We start from the raw sequence: 22,800 nt of genomic DNA, 5'->3' as shown, positions 1-22,800 counted from the left end.
TCAGCCTGGCGCCCCCTCTCTCTCCTGCCTCACCACCCCACCTCTGCCCGGCCTCCCTCCCAGACAGCTCCCAGCCCTGCCCACGCTGCCTCACCTGCCTGAGCACCCGGGTCTGCAGGCCTGGGAGAAGCCTGCCCCACGGACCTGGTGTAAATCATCTGCTTCCATTTAGGGGGCCAGGGACTGTCACCCCCTCCCAGGTGACCTATGAGGAAACTGGGGATCCCTTCCTGCTCCCAAGGCCTTCTATCCACCAAGAGCCCATTAAATCCCAACTGCCCTGTGATAACAACTCTTCCTCCAGTGAGTGAAACAATCCTCTGACACCCTTGCCCTGGGTTTCAGGTCTCCATCACTCGGAATGGAACTGGTTATGAACATGGACTGGAGGGACAACCTGGGCTTGCATCTCAGCAGTGCCTCAGCCTAGCTGTGTGTGAGACCTTGGGCAAGTCTCTGTCCCAGTTACTTCATCCAGCAGGGATAATACTGCGATCTGGCTCCTGGCCTGTTACGGTCCTGATTCCTGCAGAGTGCAAGTGTGGGGCCTGTCACAGCTAGGCAGTCACATGTTCTGCTGCTCTTACTGCTGCAAAGTATTGGATGGGCTCCAAATAGACCAAGAACTCACCCTCTTCCACTAGCAGCTTCCTATTGTTGTTTAAGGACTACCTCCCCTAGGAAGGCTTCCCTGACTCCTAACCTCTCACCACAGAGTTTTGTCCTCTGCTCTGGGATTCCACCGTCCCTGTACTCGCCCACCACAGCCCTGAGGATCCTGGGGGTCTGAGATCTGTCTGCTCAAGGGCAGGGTTTAGGGCCTGACTCATGTCTGGCCCCCAGCACAAAGAAGGGAAGTGTCGGGACGCACAGGCTGAATGAACACGAGATGCACTCAGAGACCAAGGCCACCTGTACTTGTGCACGTGCCTCCCACCAGACAGCACCTGCCCCCGGAGGGCAGAGCCCTCGCTGGACTCGTCCCTGGGTACCTAGAGATTGCTTTTCTATGTTGTCAAAATTGAGATTAAGGAAGCCCGGGGAAGCCAAGTACCTTCTCCCACCAGGTGGGGTCAAGTCTGGGTGCCCAACGTCCAGGAAGGCTAGGGCTGGGAGGACAGGCAGAGGATCTGGAGAGGTATGTCGGGGTGCCTAGCACTGAGCCGGCACCCAGGAGGTCCAGTAAAGGTTATCTGATGATGCCGGCATTGGAGTGATGTGACACAAAGAACCTTAGCACACCCTGCTTTGCAGCTCAGCAGTGTAACCTGGGGTGGCTCACATCGTGTTGTAGAGCTCCGGTTTCCCCTCAGCGGAGGAAGGTAGCAACAGACACCTGGCAGGGCTGTCCTAAGGACTCAGTGGGTAAAGAAGTCAGGGTGTCTCCTGGCACCCAGTGGTTGCCAGGTCAGCTTGCCAGCAGGGTGAGCCTCTTTCTTACCAGAGGTGCCCACACTTGCTGTTGCAACCAAACCCCCTTACTGCTGCCCTTCAGCTGTGTCACATAAAGGTTGTGTCCAACTGCAACAGCCCACTGGCTTCACTGGCTCCCAGTGCAGCCTGGCACAGCTGCAGCGTGTCCTCAAGCGCCAATGGCTGGGATGTCTCGATGATGGCGATGGTCTCCCCGAGTTCGGTGCACATGATGGTCTGCTGAGGCTCAGGGGGTGGGGGCGGGGCAGGAGGTGGTGACCTGGGTGGCTGCAGTGTTATAGTCCGGGCTCGGGCGTGGACCCGCTGATGTAGTCGCAGGCCAGCCATGGCGCGGAACCAGCGCCCACAGGTCCCGCAATAGTAGGGGCTTTTGTTGAAGAGGCCGGAGATGGGGAGGCGGGGGGCACGGGCAAAGGCCACCGGCCGCAGGTGCAGCCGCCGGTGCTGCTGCAGGTTGGAGCTCTGCGTGAAGCGCTTGCCACAGTCCAGGCACTGGTAGGGACGCACGCCTGTGTGGGTCAGCTGGTGGCGGCTGAGGTTGGCCAGAGAGGCAAAGGTTTTGCCACACGAGTGGCACTGGAAGGGCCTCTCACCTGTGTGTGTCCGCAGGTGGTTGCGCACATGAACCAGCTTCTTGAAGCCCTTGCCGCAAACACCGCAGCGGTGCCGCCGCTCAGGGGGCCCATGCACTGCACGGCGATGCCGGGAGAGCCGGGAAGCCGAAGCAAAGGACTTGGGGCACTGCGGGCAGGGCAGCTGGGCCGGTGGGGCGGGGGGCGGGGGTGGGGGCGCAGGCTCGGCTGCTGCTGGGGAGGCTGTTGCTGCAGCAGGAGGAGCCCCACTCTTGCCGGCGTGAGTGCGCCGGTGGTAGAGGAACTTGGTCATGTTGCTGAAAGTCTTACCACAGCGGCAGCGATGCAGCGGGTTGGCAGTGTGGGCCCGCCGGTGGGCCACCAGCGTGAGTTCTGTGCCAAAGCCACGGCCACAGTCCACACAGAGGTAGCGGGCTTCGCCACGGTGCAGCTGCAGGTGCTGCTCCAGCGAGGCTGCTTTCTTAAAGACCTTGGAGCAGGCTGTACACTCGTGGGTGCCACCTACATGGGCCCGCCCGTGAGCCAGCAGTCGGTTGGCTGAGCTGAAGCTGCGCTGGCACTGGCTGCAGTGGAAGGGGTGGGCTGCTGATGCTGGGCCACGGGACGCCTGCCGGTGCTGCCGGTGTGCCCCTGGTGAGGTCCAGTGCTGGGGACAATCCCCACAGCCCTGGGCCTGGCTGGCTGCAGACTTGCTGCCTCCCATGGCACTGTCACCGACCTCTGCTGCCTCCTCCTCCTCCTCTGTCTCTTCATCGTCGTCTTCCTCCTCCCCCTCCTCCTCCTCGTCGTCGTCCTCCTCCTCCTCGAGCCCGTTGCGCTCTTCTTTCTCTAAGGAGTCAAAGTGGGTGCCCTGATGCTCCAAGAACTCCTCAGGGGTGGCACAGAGGGTAGAGCATTCAGGGCATTCGTAGGGCTCCATCTTGACTTCGGATGGAGGAGGCGGTGGTGTTGGGGGAGGCAGAGGAGGGGGTGCTGGAGGCTCGGCTGCTGCTGCAGAAAGGTGCTGGGCCTTGCGATGAGCCACCCACAGCTCAGGTGAGGGGAACAGCTCCTGGCAGTCCCCACACTGGTACTGGATCTGGCTGGCAGACTCCTGGAGGTGGGCTTCCTGGTGGGCCAGAAGCTCACCAGGGGAGAGGATGAGCTGACTGCACTCACCACACTGGAAAGGCCCATCCCCAGGACCTGGCACTAACTCTGGCTCCAGGCCTGCATCCTGGGTGGTCAGTGCCTCCTCCTCCGCAACAGTGGGCACATGCTGCTCCTGGTGTGAGAGGACTTCCTCCAGGGTGTTGTAGAGGCTGCCACACTCAGAGCACATGAACTGGTGGTGCTGGAAGAAGAGGGAGGAGGCGAGGGCCTCCCCAGGGGTCATCTCAGTCACTTCTGTTGACATCTCTGCCATCTCCCCTGAAATGTGTGTTGACATCTCCTCTGCCTCTGGCAGCATCTGCGTTGGCATCTCGGCCACCTCAGCCATCTCTGCTACCACCTCTGCCATTGGGGGGGAAGGCAGGGCCTGGAAAAAGAAGGGCAGAGGCTAGTGAGAGACTAGGAATTAGAGGGAAGAGGGGAGGCCTCAGGAGTTGCCTAGCCCTACCCATCACTCACCAGCCTCTATCAGTCAGTAAGTCTGAAGCCAATGATTATGCCTTAGTCGTCAATGATCCTGTGGCTAAGAAGCCTTCATGTGCCGTGTCAGCCAGGCATCTGCAGGAGAGAGACAACACTCCTCAGTCTGGCCTCTGATGGTGTCTTCCTTACCCAGAATGCCGGTCACACCCTTTCCTAGAACACACCATGCCTCTTTGGGCCTCTTAGCCTTTGCCTGCACCATTTCCTCTCTATGCAACAACACCTTTTTTCCTTCTATATATATACAGAGATGCAGCCAAGCAAAGTATTGAAGAGCACAGCCCCTGGACCAGACTGTCCTGGGCTTGCATGTGAGCGCCAACATATACTCCTCTCTCTGACACTGTATCCTCAACTGTAAAATGGGATTAAAAGTAGTACTGACCACAAGGTCCCTGGCACTTGATAAAGGTTAGCTATAACCCTTCCTTGTAGACTTCTCCAGATATGTAGCTTTGGGACCCTAAGTCTTTGATGCTGCTGTTTCCTCTGCCAAAGTTTCTTTCCTCTTCTTGTCTAGCAAACTCCTACCCAGCATCTCCTTTGTGAAGCCTTTTCTCACAAACTCTACATCCTCAGGGTGGTGGCTGCTCCTTTCTCCCTGGGCTTCCTATGGTATCCTGTGCTACCTCTACCATAGCAGTTGTCAGGGGATTGAGATGGTTCTCTCTTTGTGCTCCTCACTGGACTGAGAGCTTGCAGGCAGGGCTGGTGTGATTCACTGTAGGAGCCCCGGTGACCAACAAAACCACTGACTAGGGACAGGGATTTTAACTTTCAAGTTTTGCTTTATGTACCCCATTTCCCCTTCTACATATATGGGTGCAGCCCAACCAAGGTCCCTTCCCAGAGCAGGAGCTCAAAGTCCCTTCAGCAAATGACTGCCCACCTTCCAGAATCCAATCCCCACCTTCTCCAACTTTTCCTCATCTTTGTTAGTGCCAGAGGGCAGGTGGAGTTCAGCTTCCAGACCTGCACACAAGAGTTACTCATATTAAACTCCCAGAGGGCAGGGATTTTAGTCTGTTCATTACTGATGTGCCACTGCCAAGAACAATGCCCAGCACACAGTAGGCATTCAGTAAATATTTACCGAATGAATGATGCTTCCTTTAGGAAGTAGCCCACAAGGTCCTGGGGGTTTAAGTGTCCTTGTGCACATTCCCACTTCTCTTACCAGAGCTAACTCTTCCCTTAGATAATAAATTCTCACAATACATAGCCCCTCACAGTGCCCTGCTTTCAACAGGTGCCCAATAAATGCCCCTTGAGTAAATGATTCACTAAAACCTAGGAGTTAAACCTTCTTTCTCTACCTATTTCAAATCCCTCACTAATTTGGGAATAGCCAGGGTTCTGCACACAACAGTCAGTCAATAAAGGATCTTCCTGGAAGTCGCCAACCAGGGGCCCGAATTCACTTTTTCCTTGTTTACGGCCCCGCTCTGAACAGAATTCCCCAGGGGCTAGGTGCAGCGCTTAGCGCAGAGCTTGCACAAAGTAGGCAACCAATAAAAACCCCCCTCTACAAGGTGGCCGGAGAAACCTGAAATTTGGACACACACAGACACACGCACACACACCACCGCCACCCCAACTGGCTTGGGAACTGCTTGGGGGGCGTGTGGGTTTTTCATACAGTAGATCAATAAACGTTCTTTCAGGAAATAGCCCACCAGGGGCCTGGAAGTTAAACTTTCCCGCTACACGTCCCTTCTTTCCTACCAGATTTGTCTCCTCGGCAGCCTGAGCGCTCCCGGCAGGGGATGGGGCCGCAGCTCGAGCGTAGGGTCCTGAACACCAATGCCCACAGCACACGGGAAGGCGCTCTCTCCTTCCCCACCGCGCAGCTCCCGCCCCAGCGCAGGCCCCAGGGCTTTTCGACCCCCGATGCCTTCTTCGTCCTTCTTCCGTCCTTTCCGTCCGCGTAAGCGCTCTCTTCCCCCGCCCACCCCGCGGCGCCCTCAACCGCCTTTCTGGCCTCCTGCAGACCCCGCCGCTCTTGACACAGACCCTCTTCCTGAGGCGTGTCGGACCCCTTACTATCCCCGCCTCCCATTGGGCGGCACCCTTACCCATGATGGCCAATCAGAGCCGGCAGCGGAGGGCACGCGCCCTTGAGCCTGCGCACTGACGCACAGGCGGGGTTCGGCGAGTTCCTCCACGCACACAACTGTGCCCTGGAGGCGGGGTCAGGGAGCGGAGAAGCGCCTGCGCAGTTTTCCCGGGCCGCTCCCTACCTGCCAAGACTATGAAAAGTTCAGGAAAATGAAGAGTGCGAGGGCCCATAGAGTGGACTGGGCGGCGGGAGACCTGCCCGGACGTGTCGTTTCACAGGTGAAGAGACTGAGATGCTCTGAGAGCACAGTTTTGGAGCCAGACACACTTGGGATTCTTCCCCTCTCTGGGCCTCAGTTTTAGTCATCTGTGAAATGGGCTTGAATCCACTTCAAAGGCTGTTGAGAGGATATGGATGATATCACACCTGTAAAAACACTCGGCACGGGGTCTGATACAACATGGGCGTAATCTTCCCCAGTTTGTAAAACTGCTCTCTTCCTCTCGTTCTTCCGTCTATTTAGTAACAGTCGCTTATCTGGCGCTTACTGTGTGTCCGACCCCGGACTAGGCTTCGATAGGTGATCACTGCCACCCTACAGTTTTATAGGTGGGAAAACCGAAGTCCAGAAAGGGGAAGGGACTCTCCCAAGGTCACTGCCGCAGTCTGGGCTGAGCCAGGGTGTAGCCAGCCAGTGCCAGGACTCTCAGATCTCCCGTCAATCAAGAGTAGATAACACTGGGGGTAGGGTAGAAGCTGGTTCGGGAGGGATCCTATCTCAAGACGTGCCAACCCTGTCACCTAACTGCGGGCGGGGCAGCACCACGCCCAAGGCTCTGTCGCGCCGCAGGAAGACGTGCAGACATGCAGCCCCAACTCCGGATTCCCGGACAGGGACCCTTTCCCTCAAGAGTGAGGTGCACATTAGGGTGGGCTTATATGGGTGGCCACATGACCCCGGAAGGTGGAGATTGGAAGGTGTTATGAGGGGCCTTTGGGGACTTTCGGGGGACTGATTGTGTTGGCGAGGTCGTGATGGACGCTATCAGGAGGGGGCATAATCTGCATGGAAGGGCCTACTGAGCCCTGGAAGGAGGTATAGAGGGGTGGGTGTAGGTCCTGAACATAAGATGGGGTGAAGAGTGCTGTTCATCAGGAAAGGAACACATAGGGGGGTTTCTGTTGAATGAGGGAGGGTTCAGGCCGTGATCATGAGAAAGCACGGTTGAGATGTAGGTTCTTGGTTGTCATTAGGAGTGGGGGGGGCTGTATAATGGAGGGGTTGCCCAGTCCCGATCATAAGGGGTCTGTAGGCGCTACTGGGAGCCGGGAAGGTCGTAACTGTGATGCTTTAGCATGGGCACTTGCCGCAGCGGTAATGTGGGCGTCTAGGTCGTGGTCGGGAGGGGGCTGTAGTCCCTGAGATGAGTATTCCCAACAGATCATGAACAGGAGCTACAGGGACCCTGGGCTGAAGTTCTGGGTGGTAACGGAGACCCTATAACCAGGCACCAAACCCAGCCCAGCTGTGGTGAGGCTCGGCTCTCGCTCTGCGCAGGCGCAACTCACGCATCCAGCTGCTTCACTTGGGGGCGGGACGGAGGCCCGACGGGGGTGGGGCTTAGGGGCCTCTGCGCCTGCGCCGAAGGGGCGTGGCGCTCGCACCTGCGCGAGTTGGGGGAAGGAGGAGGGGCGAGGTGACGCAGGCGTAATAATAGAGAAGGTGCCAGAAAGATACAAAACAAGTGTCTGCGGCCGTCGCCCAGGAGTCATCGGACGCCGGAGTCCGGTGAGAATCCAGGGAGGCCCGAGGGAGACTGGCGAGGGGGCAGACGGAACCACCTGGGCGTTGGGGAGAGGGCGGTACCGTCCTTACCGGGTGAGGGTCGGGTTCGGAAGGTACCACTTGGGTGGAGCGAAGAGCTGCTTTCGTCGGTCCCACTTGGAGGGGACAGAGGGGTCGCTCTCGGGCGGTACCACTTGGGTGGAGCCGTGGGGCATGATTGAACGATACCACGGAACCGAGCCAAGGGGCGCATCCGGACAGCCGAGACCTAGGGCAGTGGGCAGGGTGCCCCGGCACGGGCCCGGAGACTTGCTCGGACCCAATTACTTGGTGGGGTCCGGAGGCTGGTTCGGAACGTACCGCCTGGGAAGGGGCGTTTGGGCCTTGTGGTGGACGAGCTGGGTTCGGCGTCTGGACCTGTTACTAGGGGACCTCGGGCGATACCATTCTCTTCCGAGGGAGGGGTGAGGCTGAAACTGTTGGGGAGGTCGGTCTTGCCCCGCTGGGCGGGGCTGGAGGAGGCGCAGCGGCCTAGGGTGGGGTCTGGTCATTCGTACTGCTGCTGACCGTTGCCCCCTCCTCGTTGTGTGGGTCTTAGGCCGGGGTTCCGAGCTTGTTCCCGCCCCTCCCCTCCCCCGAGTATGGCGCTGCCCGGGTCGACCCTGGCCCCGAGCTGGGAGGAGGATGAGTGCCTGGACTACTACGGGATGCTGTCGCTGCACCGCATGTTCGAGGTGGTGGGCGGGCAGCTGACCGAGTGCGAGCTGGAGTTGCTGGCTTTCCTGCTGGATGAGGCCCCCGGCGCCGCCGGCGGCCTGGCTCGTGCCCGCAGCGGCCTGGAGCTGCTCCTGGAGCTGGAGCGCCGCGGCCAGTGCGACGAGAGCAACCTGCGGCTGCTGCGGCAACTGCTGCGCGTGCTGGCCCGCCACGACCTGCTGCCTCATCTTGCTCGTAAGCGGCGCCGGCCAGGTAGGTTGAATGGGAGGTTGACGGGGACCTGTCTGGCTTCCAGTGAGGAGAGGGCCTTGTTTCCGCCGGGTTCCCCCATGGCCCCTGGTATGGATAGTTCCCTGTCAGACGTTTCTGTCCCACTCCCCCTCCTCTCAGAATATCAAAGAGAAGCACGAGGGAGGGATGAGCTTGTAGAATTTGGCCCCTTCAATAATGATTATGGCAACCGTTCATGGAGGGCTTATTTCATGCCAGGCACAAGCAGTAAGCTCTTCATGTGAATTATCGCTGTATATCCTCCCGCTAATCCCATGAGAATGTCCTGTTACTGTTTCCACTCTACAGGGAAAGTAGCAGGTTCAGAAAAGTTAAGCAGCTTGTCTGCATATAAGAATCAAATGCTTCCTGTATGCCAGGCACTGGGGATACAAGGTGACAAGGCCAACAAGGTGTTTGTTCCATGATAGTTAACAATCAGTGGGGGAATCAAACGGTAAATCAGAGAAACAATAAATTTTTAGATAAGATTTTAGGAAGATTAACGCAGAGTAATGGACTGGAGAGAGAGTGGGACGTGCAGTCGGGTGAGGGGAGGACACTTGGGCTTGGGTAACCAGTGAAGACCTTCCTGAGAAGGTGACATTTGAGGCTGTAGGGCCTGCCCTGGAGAAATTGAAGGGGAGGAAATTCCAGGCAAGGGGGAAGGCAAGTTCCCATGCCCTGAAGTAGAAACAAGCTGAGATCAGGGTGACGGGGTGGGAAGGTTTTGGCTGCCAGGAACCCCTTGCAAACAGACCTCCCAAGCTATTGAGTTCTTGGCTGGGTTTCTGTTGGGTACAGTGACCAATCTGGGGAGGGGGGATTATGGACTTCCCCTACCCAGAGTAAGCCCGTGGGATTTGGGTAAGCAGGAGAAGGGCAGCACCAGGGAAGGCTGTCACCGTTTTTAGAGAAATATGTCTGGTGGTCAGGCTTTAGAGAGAAAATGTGGGAGTCTGCAGAGAGGTCTGCTCACTCCTCGAGGACTTAGGGAGAGCTGGGGGCAGCTGATGGGGTAGGGGGTACAGGGGCCATTTCAGGAATCCTGAACATTACTCTGTTTACAGAATAGCCCCGACAGTGGAGCTGTTGTAGGGATGTGTCAGGTGGCCCCAGGAGGTGATGAATCCTCTCTCTCAGGAGGCATTTAAATGGCAGCTGGGCAGGCTAAGTGTCTGACACAGGATGGGTACTTGGTTTCTGACTTCTGGAGGAAGTTGGGCACCGTGCTGGGCAGGGGCAGGCATTCATTTCAGGGGGTGGAATTTGGGGACTAGGCCTGAAAGGAGAACCGAAGGCTGTGAAAGTTTTCTTCCCCCAGTGTCTCCAGAACGCTACAGCTCCAGCCCCTCCAGCCCTTCTTCAAAGATGACAGAGGGCAGCTGCCGCCGCCGCCGCCACCAGTCAAGCAGTTCTTCCAGTTCTCAGCAGGGTCAGTGGGAGACAGGTGAGCCCAGCGGGCTGGACATGACAGTAACCTCTTCCCTCTGAGCCCGATGAACCTCCCCCGTGCACCCCATCCTGGTCCCTCGGGGAAGGCACCTGCGTCATTCCGCCTCATTTTAGCTGGGCATGTATTTGCGTGTGTATTTACATTACTACTATGGAAACACGTGTCCGGAAGCAACATACAGAATTATTTCACATGGTTTTATACTTCCACCTAAATGGTATCTCATTGTGGGTGTTTTCTGCAGCTGGCTGTCTCTGCATGGCAGGGTTCTGAGATTGATTCATACTGGGTACTTAACTAATTGGTTTCTTTTAATTGCTGTGCCGCAATTAATTTATCCAGTCTCTTTTTCCTCCTAGTTTTTTTTTTTTTTATTACGAAAATTTACAGATGTAGAGAAGTTGAATGGAGATGTATATATAAGATGTAATTTTGTTTTGTGGTTGTTGAACTCTGAATGTAAATTATGGATGTCAGGACACTTTACTTCTAAATCAGAAGGCATCTCCTGATAATAAGGATATTCTCTTACACCATCACAGAAAATAAATATTAATTCTCTAATGTCCTTAATAGTCCATTTCCAAATGTCCCTAAGAGTCTCATCTTTCAGGATTTGCTCATTGTCACACATTGCAGTGAGTTGTTATGTCTCTTTGATTTCTTAATAAAGAATGGAAATTTGTCCATTCCCATACCTTTTTCTTTTTTTTTTTTTTTTCCATGACATTGACTTACTGACCCAGTTAGGTCAGTTGTTTTGTGGATATCTTGATTGTTCTGGATGTGTGCATTTGTTTCCTAATAGCACTTAACTTGTTCCTCTGTCGCCTGTATTCCTGTAAGGTGGGGATTGGGTCTAGAGGCTTGCTTAGATCCAGGTGACCCTTTTTTGGCAGGGGTACTCTGTTAGTGATGTCATGCACTTGTGTTGGATGGAGCACATAGGAGGCATGTAAGGTCCAGCTTTCCCACTGGGGGGGTGCCATATTTGTCTGGTGGTGTCTGCCATATTTGTCCATTGTAAAGGAACATTTTTTCTCTTCATGGTTAGTAAACAATCTCTGGGGTGATACTTCGGTGCAGCCTGTTCCCCAACACTTGTTCACCCAGTGTTTTCAGCATTCATTGGTGATCCCTGCCTGAACCAGTTATCATGTTGGTGCTTGCAAAATGGGGATTCTTCTAATTCTTTTTCCTTTTCTAGATTTCTTTCAAAAGGAGTCTGCTTTTTTTTTGAGCAGTGCTATGGACTCATGCATTTTTATTTATCTCCTGTGTTACAATCAGTAAGTCACCTTTTCTGTTGTTAAATTGGCTAGCTCCTTTGTTCTTTGATATTTCTCTTTCATTCTTTGAGTCCTTCCTGCTTTGTGACACTGCAAGATGGCCTGGGCTCCCCTTGTACTTTCCCTCTCCCAGCCCTAGGATCAGCTGTTCCTCTGTTGAGTATGTGTATTGTTTCTAGGCGCTTTCAGTGAACAGAGGTGGGACCTGTGCTTAAAGAAAAGGTTCATGTTAGTATTTTCAATTCAAAGTTAACATTACAGGGAGTTTTTTCTCTTACATTGAAAATCTTGGTTCTCCATAACATTGCTGTATGGATGTATTTGCTCTATCATGTGATGATATTTAGCTTTCATGTTACAAGGTTAGTATACTACTGGCTATGTCTACTGAATGAAACGTAAGATTTATTTGTGATTCTTCTGTCCTTTGAGTCTAACCGTCTGAGAGTGCACTGTCAGAATGTTCTTCCAGGTTAGTGGAAATAATGTTCTCTGTGTGTTCATGTTTCCAGTTAAGTATATAGTTAGGCTTGTTTATTTCTATTGGTGTTTACTGTTACTGTTTGTTTCTTTGCTTTAGTGTTTCTTTTAAAGTTTTTGAGTACGTAAAACAGTTACGTGATTGAAAAGTTTAAACTATGTAAAAAAGTGTTCTTTGAAGTCATTTCCATGGTTGTTCCTTGCCCTCATTGCTTATCTTCCTGTGTTTCATTTTGTAAAATAAGAACATATATGGCTATTTCTTATTTACCCACCTTATACATACTTTATGTCTTGCTTTATTTCACCAAACAGTCTTACCCCTTTTGCTGTTTCTTCTTGTCAGACATTTACATTATTTTCAAGTTCTCATGGTTATGAGTGATGCCCCACTGGCCATTGTCATGCTGGTCTCCAGGTGCAAGTATGCAAGGATTTCTCCAGGGTCGAACCTGGGAGGGGCACTGCCAGGTGGAGGGCATGCTCAGCCACCCTTCTTGAGGCTGCCATCCTTTGGTTCCCGATAGAGCCACTGGGGCAGGGGGACTGTCTGGCAGCATTGTGAGCAGCCTTGAGCTCCTCCCCAGGGCCCACCTGTTGGCCTGCCCCTCAGCCTGCCCCATCTCTTTCTTCTCAGGCTCCCCCCCAACCAAGCGGCAGCGCCGGAGTCGGGGTCGGCCCAGTGGAGGCGCCAGGCGGCGGCGGAGGGGGGGGCCAGTTGCCCCCCAGCAGCCACAGGAGCCGGCCAGGCCTGCTTCAGAAGGCAAAGTGACTTGCGGTAGGTGTCTGTGGGCCCAGGGAATGCATGCCCCGTGCCTGGGGCAGGCTGTGGGGCCAGAGGGCAGGAGAAATGGGCGTTCACCTGGGGCGTGACAGGCCCAGGGGGTGGGCAGCGGCTCTCATCCAGCCATTCAACGCAGTGGAATTCTTGTCCTCTTTTTGCCACCTTCCTTGTCCACATCCTGCCCATAGTCGAAGGATCAAATTGGGTGCCTTTCCTGAGAAACCCCTGCCCCCGGTCTCATCGGTTTGTTCAGCAAACATCTGCAGGGGTTCACTTAGTCAGCAGTCACTTCTGCAGTGGCAGAGTATCGTAGGGGTAAAGAACAAGGACCAGGGGACCAGGCTGCCTGGTGCACGACTGGGCCTTGGCACTTACAAGCTGTCTGATCTTGGGCAAGTGACTGAACCTCTCTGTGCCTCAGTTTCCACGTCTGAAAAGTGAGGCTGATAATGGCACCTCCCAACTAGGGAGGGTGGTTGTGAGAAAATAACTAGTTAAGCCATGTAATAACCCTTGCATCAGTGCCTGGCACGGGGTACGTGCTACCTAAGGGTTTGCCCTTGTTCTCACCGTTACTGTGCAGTGTGCGTGGGGCAGGGAATGCAGCCAGGAGGGCGCATGGCAGGGAGGGCACAGACGAGGTCCCTGCCCCTGGGGAACTGACGTTCTAGGTGGGTGCTGGACCAGGGAAATGGAAGATCCCTGGAGACAATGAGTGCTACAAAGGAAATAAAGCAGGGTGATGGGAGAGGGAGTGAATAAGGGGCTCCCCAAAAATGCGTGGTCAGGGAGGGCCCCTCTGGGGAGGCAACGTTGTGACTGAACCAGGGAAAGACAAGGGGTAAGTCTGTGGCACAGGAGACGGGCCAGACGGCTGGTGAGCGGGGGCAGGGGGAAGAGCCAGGCAGGGGTCTGCGCAGCTGGGCCTGGCCAGCCTGGTGCAAGTGAGGGTTTCGATTTTATTTCAGGAGTGGTGGGAGGTGCTGTCAAAGGGTTTTAAGCAGGGGAGTGGAGTGAGCTGATACCCTGTCTGAAAATCATTCAATAAGAGTTATGCTTTGAAGCTCGTAGAACAGCGCCTGGCACATAGGGCACTTTCTGTTAGGTGCACGTTAAGTAAATTAAGTGAAGTAGAAGCAGGGAAATGAGTGAGGAGGCTGCACAGTCCAATAGGAAAGAGAGGACAGAGGTCTGGCCTGGGGCAGTCACATCAGAGAGGGTGGAAGGAGGCAGACTAAGGAACTCTCTTGGATACAGGGTGAATTGATTGCAGGCGGGGTGGGTTGGTGAGGGCAGCGGAGGCTCTGCTGTGGAGACTCATCCTCAGACCTTAAAAACATTCCCCCGATCCTGTGGGGGGGCCATAGGCATGGGTGGGCTCGCTCTCTGTCACATCCACATTACCCACCTCTGTGTTGGGCCAGGCCAGGGACACAGAGGGGATCAGATCAGGTCCCCATGCTTCCAGAACTCCCAGGCTGCAGGGGGGAAAGTCACGGAGAGTGACAGCAGGGCCAGTGTTCTGGGTGCTGTGAGTGGAGGGAGCACTGGGGTTCTTGAGTGTGCAGGGGAGACCTGTGGTCACCTCGATTTCCCTGTGGAGGTACCACCTCAAGGACAAACTGGAAGAAACTGGCAGAGGACAGGAAGCATGCCTTGCATACGCAAAGCAAAGCATATATCAAGAGCGGGATGGAGCCAGGTGTAGTCTGGCTGGAGTGGAGGCTTTGTGGAGGGGTGGGGGAGATGAGGCAGGTGGGGCCTTGGACGCTGGCGGCAGGATTTTCACCTTATTCTAGGAGTGGTGGGAGCCAGGGAGGGGTTCACTCGTTCACTCCTTCACCCAGCGTTTATTACTGAGCATCATCTCTACACCAGGCTTTGAGGACACAGAATTGGACCAGGTGGAGAAAGTCCTTACCTGCTAGTGGGGGAGACGGGTCACTTGCAGACAAACCAGAGCATCAAATGACGTCAGTCAGTGATGAGAGCCCTGAAGAACAGAGCCAGGCAGGCTTCCTTACATCCAGGAAGGCCCTCTGAGGAGGGGCTGCCACTGGGTCATGTGAGCAGGGAGCATGGTGACGGTGGAGAGCAGCAGGTGCCAGGGTGAAAGGGCTTTGGGGAAGAGGCTGCTGCAGAAGCTGGAGGTCAGGAGACCTGAGGGGCTGGCAGGATGCTCAGGCCCGGGGTGGGGTGGGGGGGTGGGGTAGAAATCCCCCAGGGAAGATCTTGGCCAGGCAGCTAGATCTGTGGCCTGGGGGTGCTTCATCCCACCTTCTCCAGCATGTGAAAGTGGTTAATGCCTCCTTCTGTGTCCCTGGAAGCCCCGCATCGGTGGGTGCCACACCCAGGTCACAGATGAGGCTGCAGGGAGCTGCGCTGGGCGCCCTTGGAGTAAGACACCCCTAGAGCTGAACTGCCAGGCCCGCGACCAGAGGCCCACACTGCCTGAGGAGGGTCCAGGCTGAGCTGAGCCTTCGGGCTTGTTCTGAGGGCAGGGCCGTGACAGGGAGGTTGTTCACTGGGGCGCGGCTTGGTCTTGTGGGGGGCGGGTAAGCAGGTCTGACTGCTCACTCATCAGGCAGGGTGGGGCTGTGTGGAGGCTCTCCCCATTTGGGCCCCGGTGTTCCCCTTTGAGAAATGGGGACCTTACTCTGAGGAAGGGACCTGCTGTTCTTGCCCCCCGTCCCCTGTGACAGCTGGTTGTGTGGACCCCAGCTAGCTTCCCTCTGTTGAAGGTAGAACTAGACCCAACTCCTGAGAGTGAGAGGAGGGGAGTTGGGTGCTTCCAGGCCAGGACACAGGGGCTCCTCCCTTGGGCCATCCATGGGGTACTAGGCACTAGGCAGGCACATTCCCCACCTGCCCTTGAATTCTCCAGAGAGCCATTGAGGTAGGGGCGACCTCCCTGTTGTGCAAAGGAGGAAGGCAGGCTGAGGGGAAGGAAGGAAGCCACCAGTCCAGGTAACGAGTGGCAGGGCAGAGCTGGGCTGGACTTCGGCTACCTAGAGCCCACGTTTGCACACGTGGTCATTCCCTGTGCATTGTAGAGCACCTGCTGCATGCCCAGCACTGAGGATGGGAGGCCCCTGCCCTCAGGGAGCCATGCTCAGGCAGGGAGGAAGCTGAGAGAAGGGGGCATCTCAGATGTCAGCTGTGAAGAAAGCCAGGGCAGGGGGATGGAGAGGGGCTGGGAATGCCACGCTGTGGGTATTTTCAGTGTCGGGTGATCTAGGAAGGCCTCTGGGAGGAGGAGAACTGACTGAGGAGAGGCTGTTCCAGGTGGAGGGATCAGCAAGCACTGGGCCTCAGGTGGGAGTGGCCGGTGGGGAGGAGGGGAGGGTGGGGGAGAGCCAGAGGCTGAGCCTTTCTGGTCTTGAAAGCCCAGCCGAGGGCTCAGCCTTTTTTTTTTTTATGATGGAAATCAGTTGGAGGGCTTTGAATGACAGGTCTAGCTTTCCTTTTTTTTTTCATCCAAGTTTTTCTATGGAAAATACACAGAAATGAAGAAACTAACATGAACCTCCATGTCCCCATCAACGGGCCTCAGCAGTTGTCAGCTCATGGCTGATCTTATTTTACCAGTCAAATTATTTTAGAGTCTGTTCCAGGTGTCCTATTATTTCATCCGTAGATTTTTCACTGTCTATCTCTAAAAGATAGGAACTCCTTTTTAAAAAATAATACCTTTATCACACACACACACACAGAAATGAACAGTAATTTTTCATTATCAGATACTTTCTCTAATCAGTGCTCACATTTCCAGCTGTCTCACTAGTGTTGCTTCTCTAAAGTCTCCTAATGTATAGGATTCCCCTGTCATTGCTCTTTTCCCCCTTTACCCCTTGCATTGTATTTGTTGAAATCATCTGTCCTGTTTGGCAAAGAGTAGATTCTTGGTAGTTGCAGCCTGTGGTAGGGTTGATTTACTGTATTCCCCTTCTTCTGTATTTCCTGAAAATTGATCGTTTTATCTAAAGAGCACTCAGGTTTGGTGTTTTGTTTTTTTCAAGACCATTTCCCAGGTGATACTGTATTCTCCCATCAGGAATCATGCACTCTCTTCTTATCCCTCTGGCGTTTGCGGGAGCTTCTCCTCCATTGCTTCAATCCATTTTTCCAGTAGGGGTTGAAGAACTTTATATTTGAGACAGCAACTTGGGCTGTGTCATGGAGAAGAGATTGGAGCACGGCAAGAATGGAGGCAGGGGGCCAGGGAGGGGTTCCTGCAGATGTGCAAGGGCAGGATGGTGCTGGCCCGGGGGTGGCAGCAGAAGCACACTGCCTCTCACTACCCCACAGTGCCACAGGGAACATCGTCCCTCTCTGTCCCAGGCCCACCTGGCCAGGAACTCCTGCGGGGAAGACCTGAGGGAGTGCTGTCTCTGGGTCCTCGGCACAGGGGCTGGCCCAAAACTGCTCAGTGGGCCCAGGGCCTGCTCCCTCGTAGACGTCGCTGGGAAGCCCTTTCACCTCCCTCTGCATCCCATTCCACCCCATAAGAGGGACCGATAGGGCATGGTTTCGGGGAAGAAGAGGCCACTGGGCCCATCCGAGTGCAGAAAACGGGCAGCTCTTCTCTTGGAAGGCATCAACCCCCATCTCCCTGCCCAAGAGCCAGGGCGCATCTCCCCAAAACTGCCATTTGCACATGGGCAAGTGCTTGGTGTTCTGGCCAAAGAAGACAATTCAGCCAGTCTCGGGGGTGCCGGGTGCTCCTCCCAGCCCTCCCCCGACCACTCTGCCAGGACCTGCCCATCTCCCATCTCGCCTGCCACCTCCGGCTCTCCCTGACTCCCACCCTGGCCTTCCACAGAGCAGCTGCAGTTGTCTTTCTGGAAAGTCAGAGGTCATGGCCTTACTGCTACACCTTGAGGACTAGTACATGCCAGGCGCTGGCTAAGCTTTTTACTTGTGGTCTGTTGTAGAAACCTTACAAGAGCCCTATGAGAGCAGGTGCTATGCTCAGTTCACCCGTTTTATGGAGGTGCGAGGAGGTGTGGTAACCTCTGGGGGCCCCCAGGCTCCAAACCCCAAACCGCAGAGCTCTGCTGCTGACCAAGGCCCCACTCTCTTGCCCCACCCTCCGCCTCTCCCCTTGGGTCTCTTCTCTTCCACCGCGTCCCAGCACCATTGGCCCCCCAGCCTGTTCATACCCCAAGTAGTTCCTCTTCCGGGAACGCTGCTCCTCCCTCTCCGTTTTCCTGTCTAAACCACCTTATCCTCCTTCACATTTCTCTTCAAGGGTCATTTGCTCAGCGAGCTCTGATTCCTTCCATCTAAATTATAACTCACTGTCTATAATTTTCTCTCCTGGGCCTGAGGATGTCTTTTAATGAGCTGTTTGTGTATGGGGTTGTGTGAGAGGCAGCGTGCAGGGGGTTAGGAACTTGGCCTCTGGAGGCCCCGTGATTGGAATTCCACCTCCGCCTCTTCCTCCCAGCATGGCCTTGGGCAGGTGACTCAACCTTTGTGCCTCAGTTTATCTGCAAAAAGGAGATAATAATAGCGTCATGGCATAGGTTGTGGAATGATCAAAGAGGCCTGTGCACGTGAAGTGTGTAGTTTTTGTGCCAGCTGTGTGGTGCTATGTAAGCAGCTTAACGATTTTGGTGAAGAGCAAGGAGAGGTAAGGAGAGGACGTGTGTAGAGCCCGCGGCTCAGGGTCAGGGTGGAGCCCTGGCTTGGATGATGCGTGTCTTCTCCTGTCCCTTGCCTTCTCCCTCTGTGAGCTGCAGTGCCCTGTTTGGGATCAGAGGTTGGACTGTGGTCTGGCAAAGGGTTCCCTTACTTACAAAACTGGGACTGTGAGAGTGCCCTGCAGATTGGGTGGGCTCCCTGTTGCGCTCCCACTTGAGGTGCTCAGTAAATACCTGTTGAATGAAAGAACAGGCAGGGGCACAGTGCCACAGGGGCTCCCAGTGAGTGGACTAATAGTTTAACCACAGGCCCAGCAGGAATCCATGCCAAGGAGAGGGGTGAGGCAGGACACTGAACTGTGCAAGGAAGTGGGGTCCCGTGACTTGGGCCTTGGTGAGTGAGTGGGGGGTTCTGGGCACAGGGCAGAGGAGGTGGGACAGGTCATTCTAGACCCACTGAGGTCTGTCGGGGGGGCACTTTTCATTGTGGCTGGAGGGCAGCAGGAATTGAAGGAGGACATGAGGGTAGAGGCTGGCTCAGGGCTCCAGGAGAGGAAGGGCAAGGGGCCGTGGCCATAGGGAGGTGGGCGTCACAATCACAGTTCCGTTTCTGGTGCTTTCTGTGTTGCAGGCCTTGGGCCCAGTGCTCTACAAGCAACCTCACTTAATCCTTGTGTCCCACGGCGCAGGAGGGACCTCTTCTTTGTCTGTTTATGTTTTTCAGGTGGGGAAACTGAGGCTCAGAGAGGTGAGGTCACTTGCCCAAGGCCCCAGGTCTGTCGGACTCCACCCCCTGGCTCTGTGCCTCTGCCGCTGACCAGCCCCGGTGGGGCCTTGGACAGGTGCTGCTCCTCACGGCCCCCTGCTCCCCCACCCCCCACCGAGGGCGTGGCCAGACACTCGGAGGAGGAGTCCAGGCCGTGGGCCGGGAGGTCTTGGGAGGGCTTATCCAGTCCTCGGGAGTGTGGAGTGTCCTGGGGCCAAGGCCTTGAGGGGAGAGGGTGGGGTTCCCCTGGAGGCAGAAAGGGGAAGGGCTTGGTGGGGAGGAGGAAGTGGGTGGTGCTGAGACCTGCTGGGGGAGCAGGAGCCCTGCTTTCTTCTCTCTGCCCTCCTGCTGACATGGTCTGCAAAAGGCACAGGGAGTCTGCAGCCTGTGGCTTCCCTTCCCAGAGCTTCAGTTTCCCTCTCTGTGGATTGAGGTGAAGCCCCTGTCCTGTGGGGCTGTTGGGTGACCCTGCTGAATCTCCAGGAGGAAAGCACTTGGCAGCCAGAGCTGTTGGCTCCCGCCTTTCCTGGAGCACCCACTGGGCACCAGGCCCTGTGCCAGCCGGCTCCCATCTCTCCATTGCTCGCTGTTTAATCCTCACAGCTCTCCACAGCAGGGATTGTCCCTGGTTTAGGCGGGAACCCGGGCTCAGATCAGGCCGTGTCCCAGGTCACGTAGCTAGTGGGTGGGAATCATCTCTGTCTGACCCAGAAGCCTGCTTTCCGGGGCCCAGGAGAGTCCATGACCTTTGTCAAGCACTGCTGCTGCCTGACTGTGTGCCTGGGGCAAGCCACTTAACTTGGCCCTGCTCCATGCCCTCATGTCCACATGGGTGGCAGGGCCTGCCTCACTGGGTTGTGCAGGTTACACAAGCTCCCAGGAGTCAAGTACTTAGAGTAGCACCTGGTAGATAGTCAGTGCTCTGTAAATGTTGGCCCTGGCTGATCCTCAGGACACCTTGTTGTGGTGTAGAGAGGAGGTGCTGTCACCAGCCCCATTTCCAAGCTGGGAACTGCATCATCCCAGTGAGGAGGTGATCTGCCCGAGGTCGATCTGCAGGGACAGTGGGGAGGGTTCACCTCAGAGGTCTCTTCTGTGCCCCGCACAGCTCTGTCCCTTCATTTGGGCATTTGTGGGCAGCAGGGTCATACTAGCTGGAACTTCTGGTTGCAAGTGATAGAAACCCAACTCAAACCAGCTTAAGCCAAAAAGGGAATTGATTGTAACTGAAAACCCAGGCTTGGTGTGGTCTGAGGCTCACGTAAGGAACTCGGGAATCTTCTCCTCACTATGGCTGGCCCTGGGTGGGCTTCATTCTGTCCTCCCCTGATGGCACCATGGCCCCCAGTAGTTCCAGGCTGACTCCCCACCCTCTTAGCAGTCTTCATGGAATTCCCAGTTGAGCCAGCACATTCCAGCCTTGAGTCTTCCAGGCCTGGTCAGGACCCTGTGCTCACCATGGGGCTTGTTTGGGTGTGTGTAGGGGAAAGGGGAAGTGGCTGGCTCCATGTGATATCATTGTTGGGGGTGGGGGGTGAGGCTCATCCCCTAAACGCAAGTCCACTCATTTCTTCCTTCGTTAATTGGTTCTTCTAACATATCTTTATTGAGCCTATACTGTGTACCATGGGGTTATATAAACACTTGAACAAAATGGACAAAAATGCCTTCCTTCAAGGAGCTCTCGCTGGGGTGAGGGATGCTAAGCTAGATGGTAATGTAAATTGTAGAGTAGGTTAGAAGGCCATATGTGCCTTGGGGAAAAGTAGGGCAAGCTATGGGGAATTGGGAATGCTGGGGTTGAAGCTCAAGTTTCAAGTAGGGTGGTCTGGGGTAGGTCCTATTGGCAAGGTGGCGTCTGAGCAGAGATCTGAAGGAAGTGAGGGGGCAGGTGTCATGGAGATCCAGGAGAAGGCACACGACTGTGGGGAGGAGGCGGAGGAGAGGCTGGGCTGAGGGGGAACCTGCCCGGGGGTTGGAGGAGCAGCAGGGAGGCAGTGAGGCTGGAGGAAGCACCAGAGGGGAGGACACGAGGTCAGGGGGAGCAGAGGCCACATCACTGGAAGGCTGTGTAGGCCACGGCAAGGGCTTCACCGGGGCCTGGAGGGATGGGGCTGACGGGCAGGCACAGCGCAGCCCATGGGGACAGGGGAGGAGCCTGCGGGGGGAAGGGTGGCAGCCCCTCTGCGCAGTGTGTCTGGCGTAGGCTCCTGCCTGACCTCCCCTTTTTGCCCTCAGACATCCGGCTCCGGGTTCGGGCAGAATACTGCGAGCACGGGCCGGCCTTGGAGCAGGGTGTGGCGTCCCGGCGGCCCCAGGCACTGGCGCGACAGCTGGACGTGTTCGGGCAGGCCACGGCGGTGCTGCGCTCGCGGGACCTGGGCTCCGTGGTGTGCGACATCAAGTTCTCGGAGCTCTCCTACCTGGACGCCTTCTGGGGTGACTACCTGAGTGGCGCCCTGCTGCAGGCCCTGCGGGGTGTGTTCCTGACTGAGGCCCTGCGCGAGGCTGTGGGCCGGGAGGCCGTCCGCCTGCTGGTCAGCGTGGACGAGGCCGACTATGAGGCGGGGCGGCGGCGCCTGCTGCTGATGGAGGAGGAGGGGGGGCGGCGCCCCTCCGAGGCCTCCTGATCCCGATCGGGCACCCAGGCTGCCACCTCTCTCCCGGAGGACTGTCTCCACCCCTAGAGGACTGTCACTCCAGCTGCCTGGAGGACTGCAACAAGACAGCCAGGCCCCTGCAGCCCCCCTGGCAGGATGTGGGCGCTGAGGTCTAAACCACTTCCAGCTGCATTTCCTTCCCACCCTCAGGGCCCCACCCGGAGGTGTGTCGTGTCTTCCCTCGGCCTCAGGAGGCCATGGGCGGAGGCATAGTCACACGCTCACCAGAGGCTCCTGCTGGGCCGTGTTCCCCCTTGGGCTGTCTGCACACATATACCATCTCCCCTGGGCGCCTGCCCCAGCCTGCTCCACGCCCTTCCTTGGCCTCAGGGCCTCTCTCAGGATCTCTGATTTTACAGCCCCAGTGCCAGTGGCCACTGGAGCTGGGATGCACATGGGGCCTGTTCACCTTGCCCACACATCTTTATAGCCAGCCAGGACCAGAAAACTGCCTTCTCAGCAGGGGAGGGCAAGGGCTTGGGGGCTGATGGGAACGGCCCTTACAAATGGCACCAATAAAACTCCCCTGGAAGGGGCACAGGTGGGCACCAATGCTCTGTAGGGCTCTTTATGGGGTGGGAAGGAACATGAGGAGAACCTGGACCCTGTACCAACACCAGAGCTTCACTGGCCCAGCGTTAGGGGCTGGAGGGTGGGCAGGAGGCTGGTCACAGTGTTCCAGCTCCTGTGACACGCTTGCCCTCCTCTCAGCCTGTTTCCTCATCTGTCAAAAGAGGAAGTACTGCCTTAGATTCAGAAACTCTGTCAATCCTGTTGTTAACCTTGTTTCTGTAGGTTTTTGACAGTCCCAGTATGTTTAGTGCATTGAGGTGGGCCACTTATCTCTAAGGCTAAGAGTCCAAAGGGTTGGAAACGGAAAGGATAGGCTGACGGATCCTCAAGGCTCCCCCCTCTCCTTTTCACACTTTCCGGATATTCACCTTCTCTTACCCCGGGTCTGGTTTCTTCCTCTCTCTGAGGCCAAAGGCTTTTCCTGCTGCCCTGTGGCCACAGGTGGTTGTGGTCTGCTGTTTCCCCACCCCTTGTTGAAGGGCTCTGGAACTTGTTTCTTACACAATACCCAGGGTTTGCCTTCTTGAGGGGAAGGGAAGTCAGGCCTGGGGAGCTTGGGGTGGGGTGGGCAAGGGGTTCTCAACTGCTGGTCTGTTCCTGAAAGGAGGGGTGCACCTGCCCCCACCTGTCATGACCCCTTGACCTGTGTCCTG

At 55.9% G+C, this 22,800-nt stretch overlaps 2 protein-coding genes across 11 annotated transcripts; one reads left to right on the top strand and one right to left on the bottom strand.

Annotated features, from left to right (window-relative positions):
* Nucleotides 1-63: 63 nt before the first annotated feature.
* Nucleotides 64-7,878, bottom strand: ZNF526 (zinc finger protein 526). 8 transcript variants are annotated; one of them, XM_037820626.1, is made up of 4 exons: nt 5,388-5,634; nt 4,552-4,634; nt 3,639-3,737; nt 64-3,567 (listed from the first exon to the last, which is right to left on the bottom strand). In XM_037820626.1, exon 4 carries the CDS (start codon nt 3,526-3,528, stop codon nt 1,501-1,503), a length of 2,028 nt encoding a protein of 675 aa, XP_037676554.1. In that variant the 5' UTR covers nt 3,529-3,567; nt 3,639-3,737; nt 4,552-4,634; nt 5,388-5,634; the 3' UTR covers nt 64-1,500. The 8 variants fall into 8 exon arrangements, with proteins under 8 accessions (XP_037676554.1, XP_037676553.1, XP_037676551.1 ...); XM_037820625.1 differs by having other exon boundaries at nt 4,573-4,634; XM_037820622.1 differs by lacking the exon at nt 5,388-5,634 and adding an exon at nt 7,598-7,878 and having other exon boundaries at nt 65-3,546; nt 4,573-4,634.
* On the top strand, nt 7,395-22,126 carry DEDD2 (death effector domain containing 2). Of its 3 annotated transcripts, none has more exons than XM_037820666.1 (6): nt 7,395-7,510; nt 8,106-8,476; nt 9,819-9,944; nt 12,357-12,497; nt 18,873-18,990; nt 21,153-21,498. In XM_037820666.1, exons 2-6 carry the CDS (start codon nt 8,149-8,151, stop codon nt 21,355-21,357), a joined length of 918 nt encoding a protein of 305 aa, XP_037676594.1. In that variant the 5' UTR covers nt 7,395-7,510; nt 8,106-8,148; the 3' UTR covers nt 21,358-21,498. The 3 variants fall into 3 exon arrangements, with proteins under 3 accessions (XP_037676594.1, XP_037676592.1, XP_037676593.1); XM_037820664.1 differs by having other exon boundaries at nt 18,780-18,990; XM_037820665.1 differs by lacking the exon at nt 18,873-18,990 and having other exon boundaries at nt 21,153-22,126.
* Nucleotides 22,127-22,800: the final 674 nt, after the last annotated feature.

The sequence above is a fragment of the Choloepus didactylus genome, chromosome 27 (assembly GCF_015220235.1).
Source record: "Choloepus didactylus isolate mChoDid1 chromosome 27, mChoDid1.pri, whole genome shotgun sequence".
Classification (NCBI taxonomy): domain Eukaryota; kingdom Metazoa; phylum Chordata; class Mammalia; order Pilosa; family Megalonychidae; genus Choloepus; species Choloepus didactylus.
Note: the sequence above shows the minus strand (reverse complement) of the source record. Positions and strands in the feature narration are given on the sequence as shown.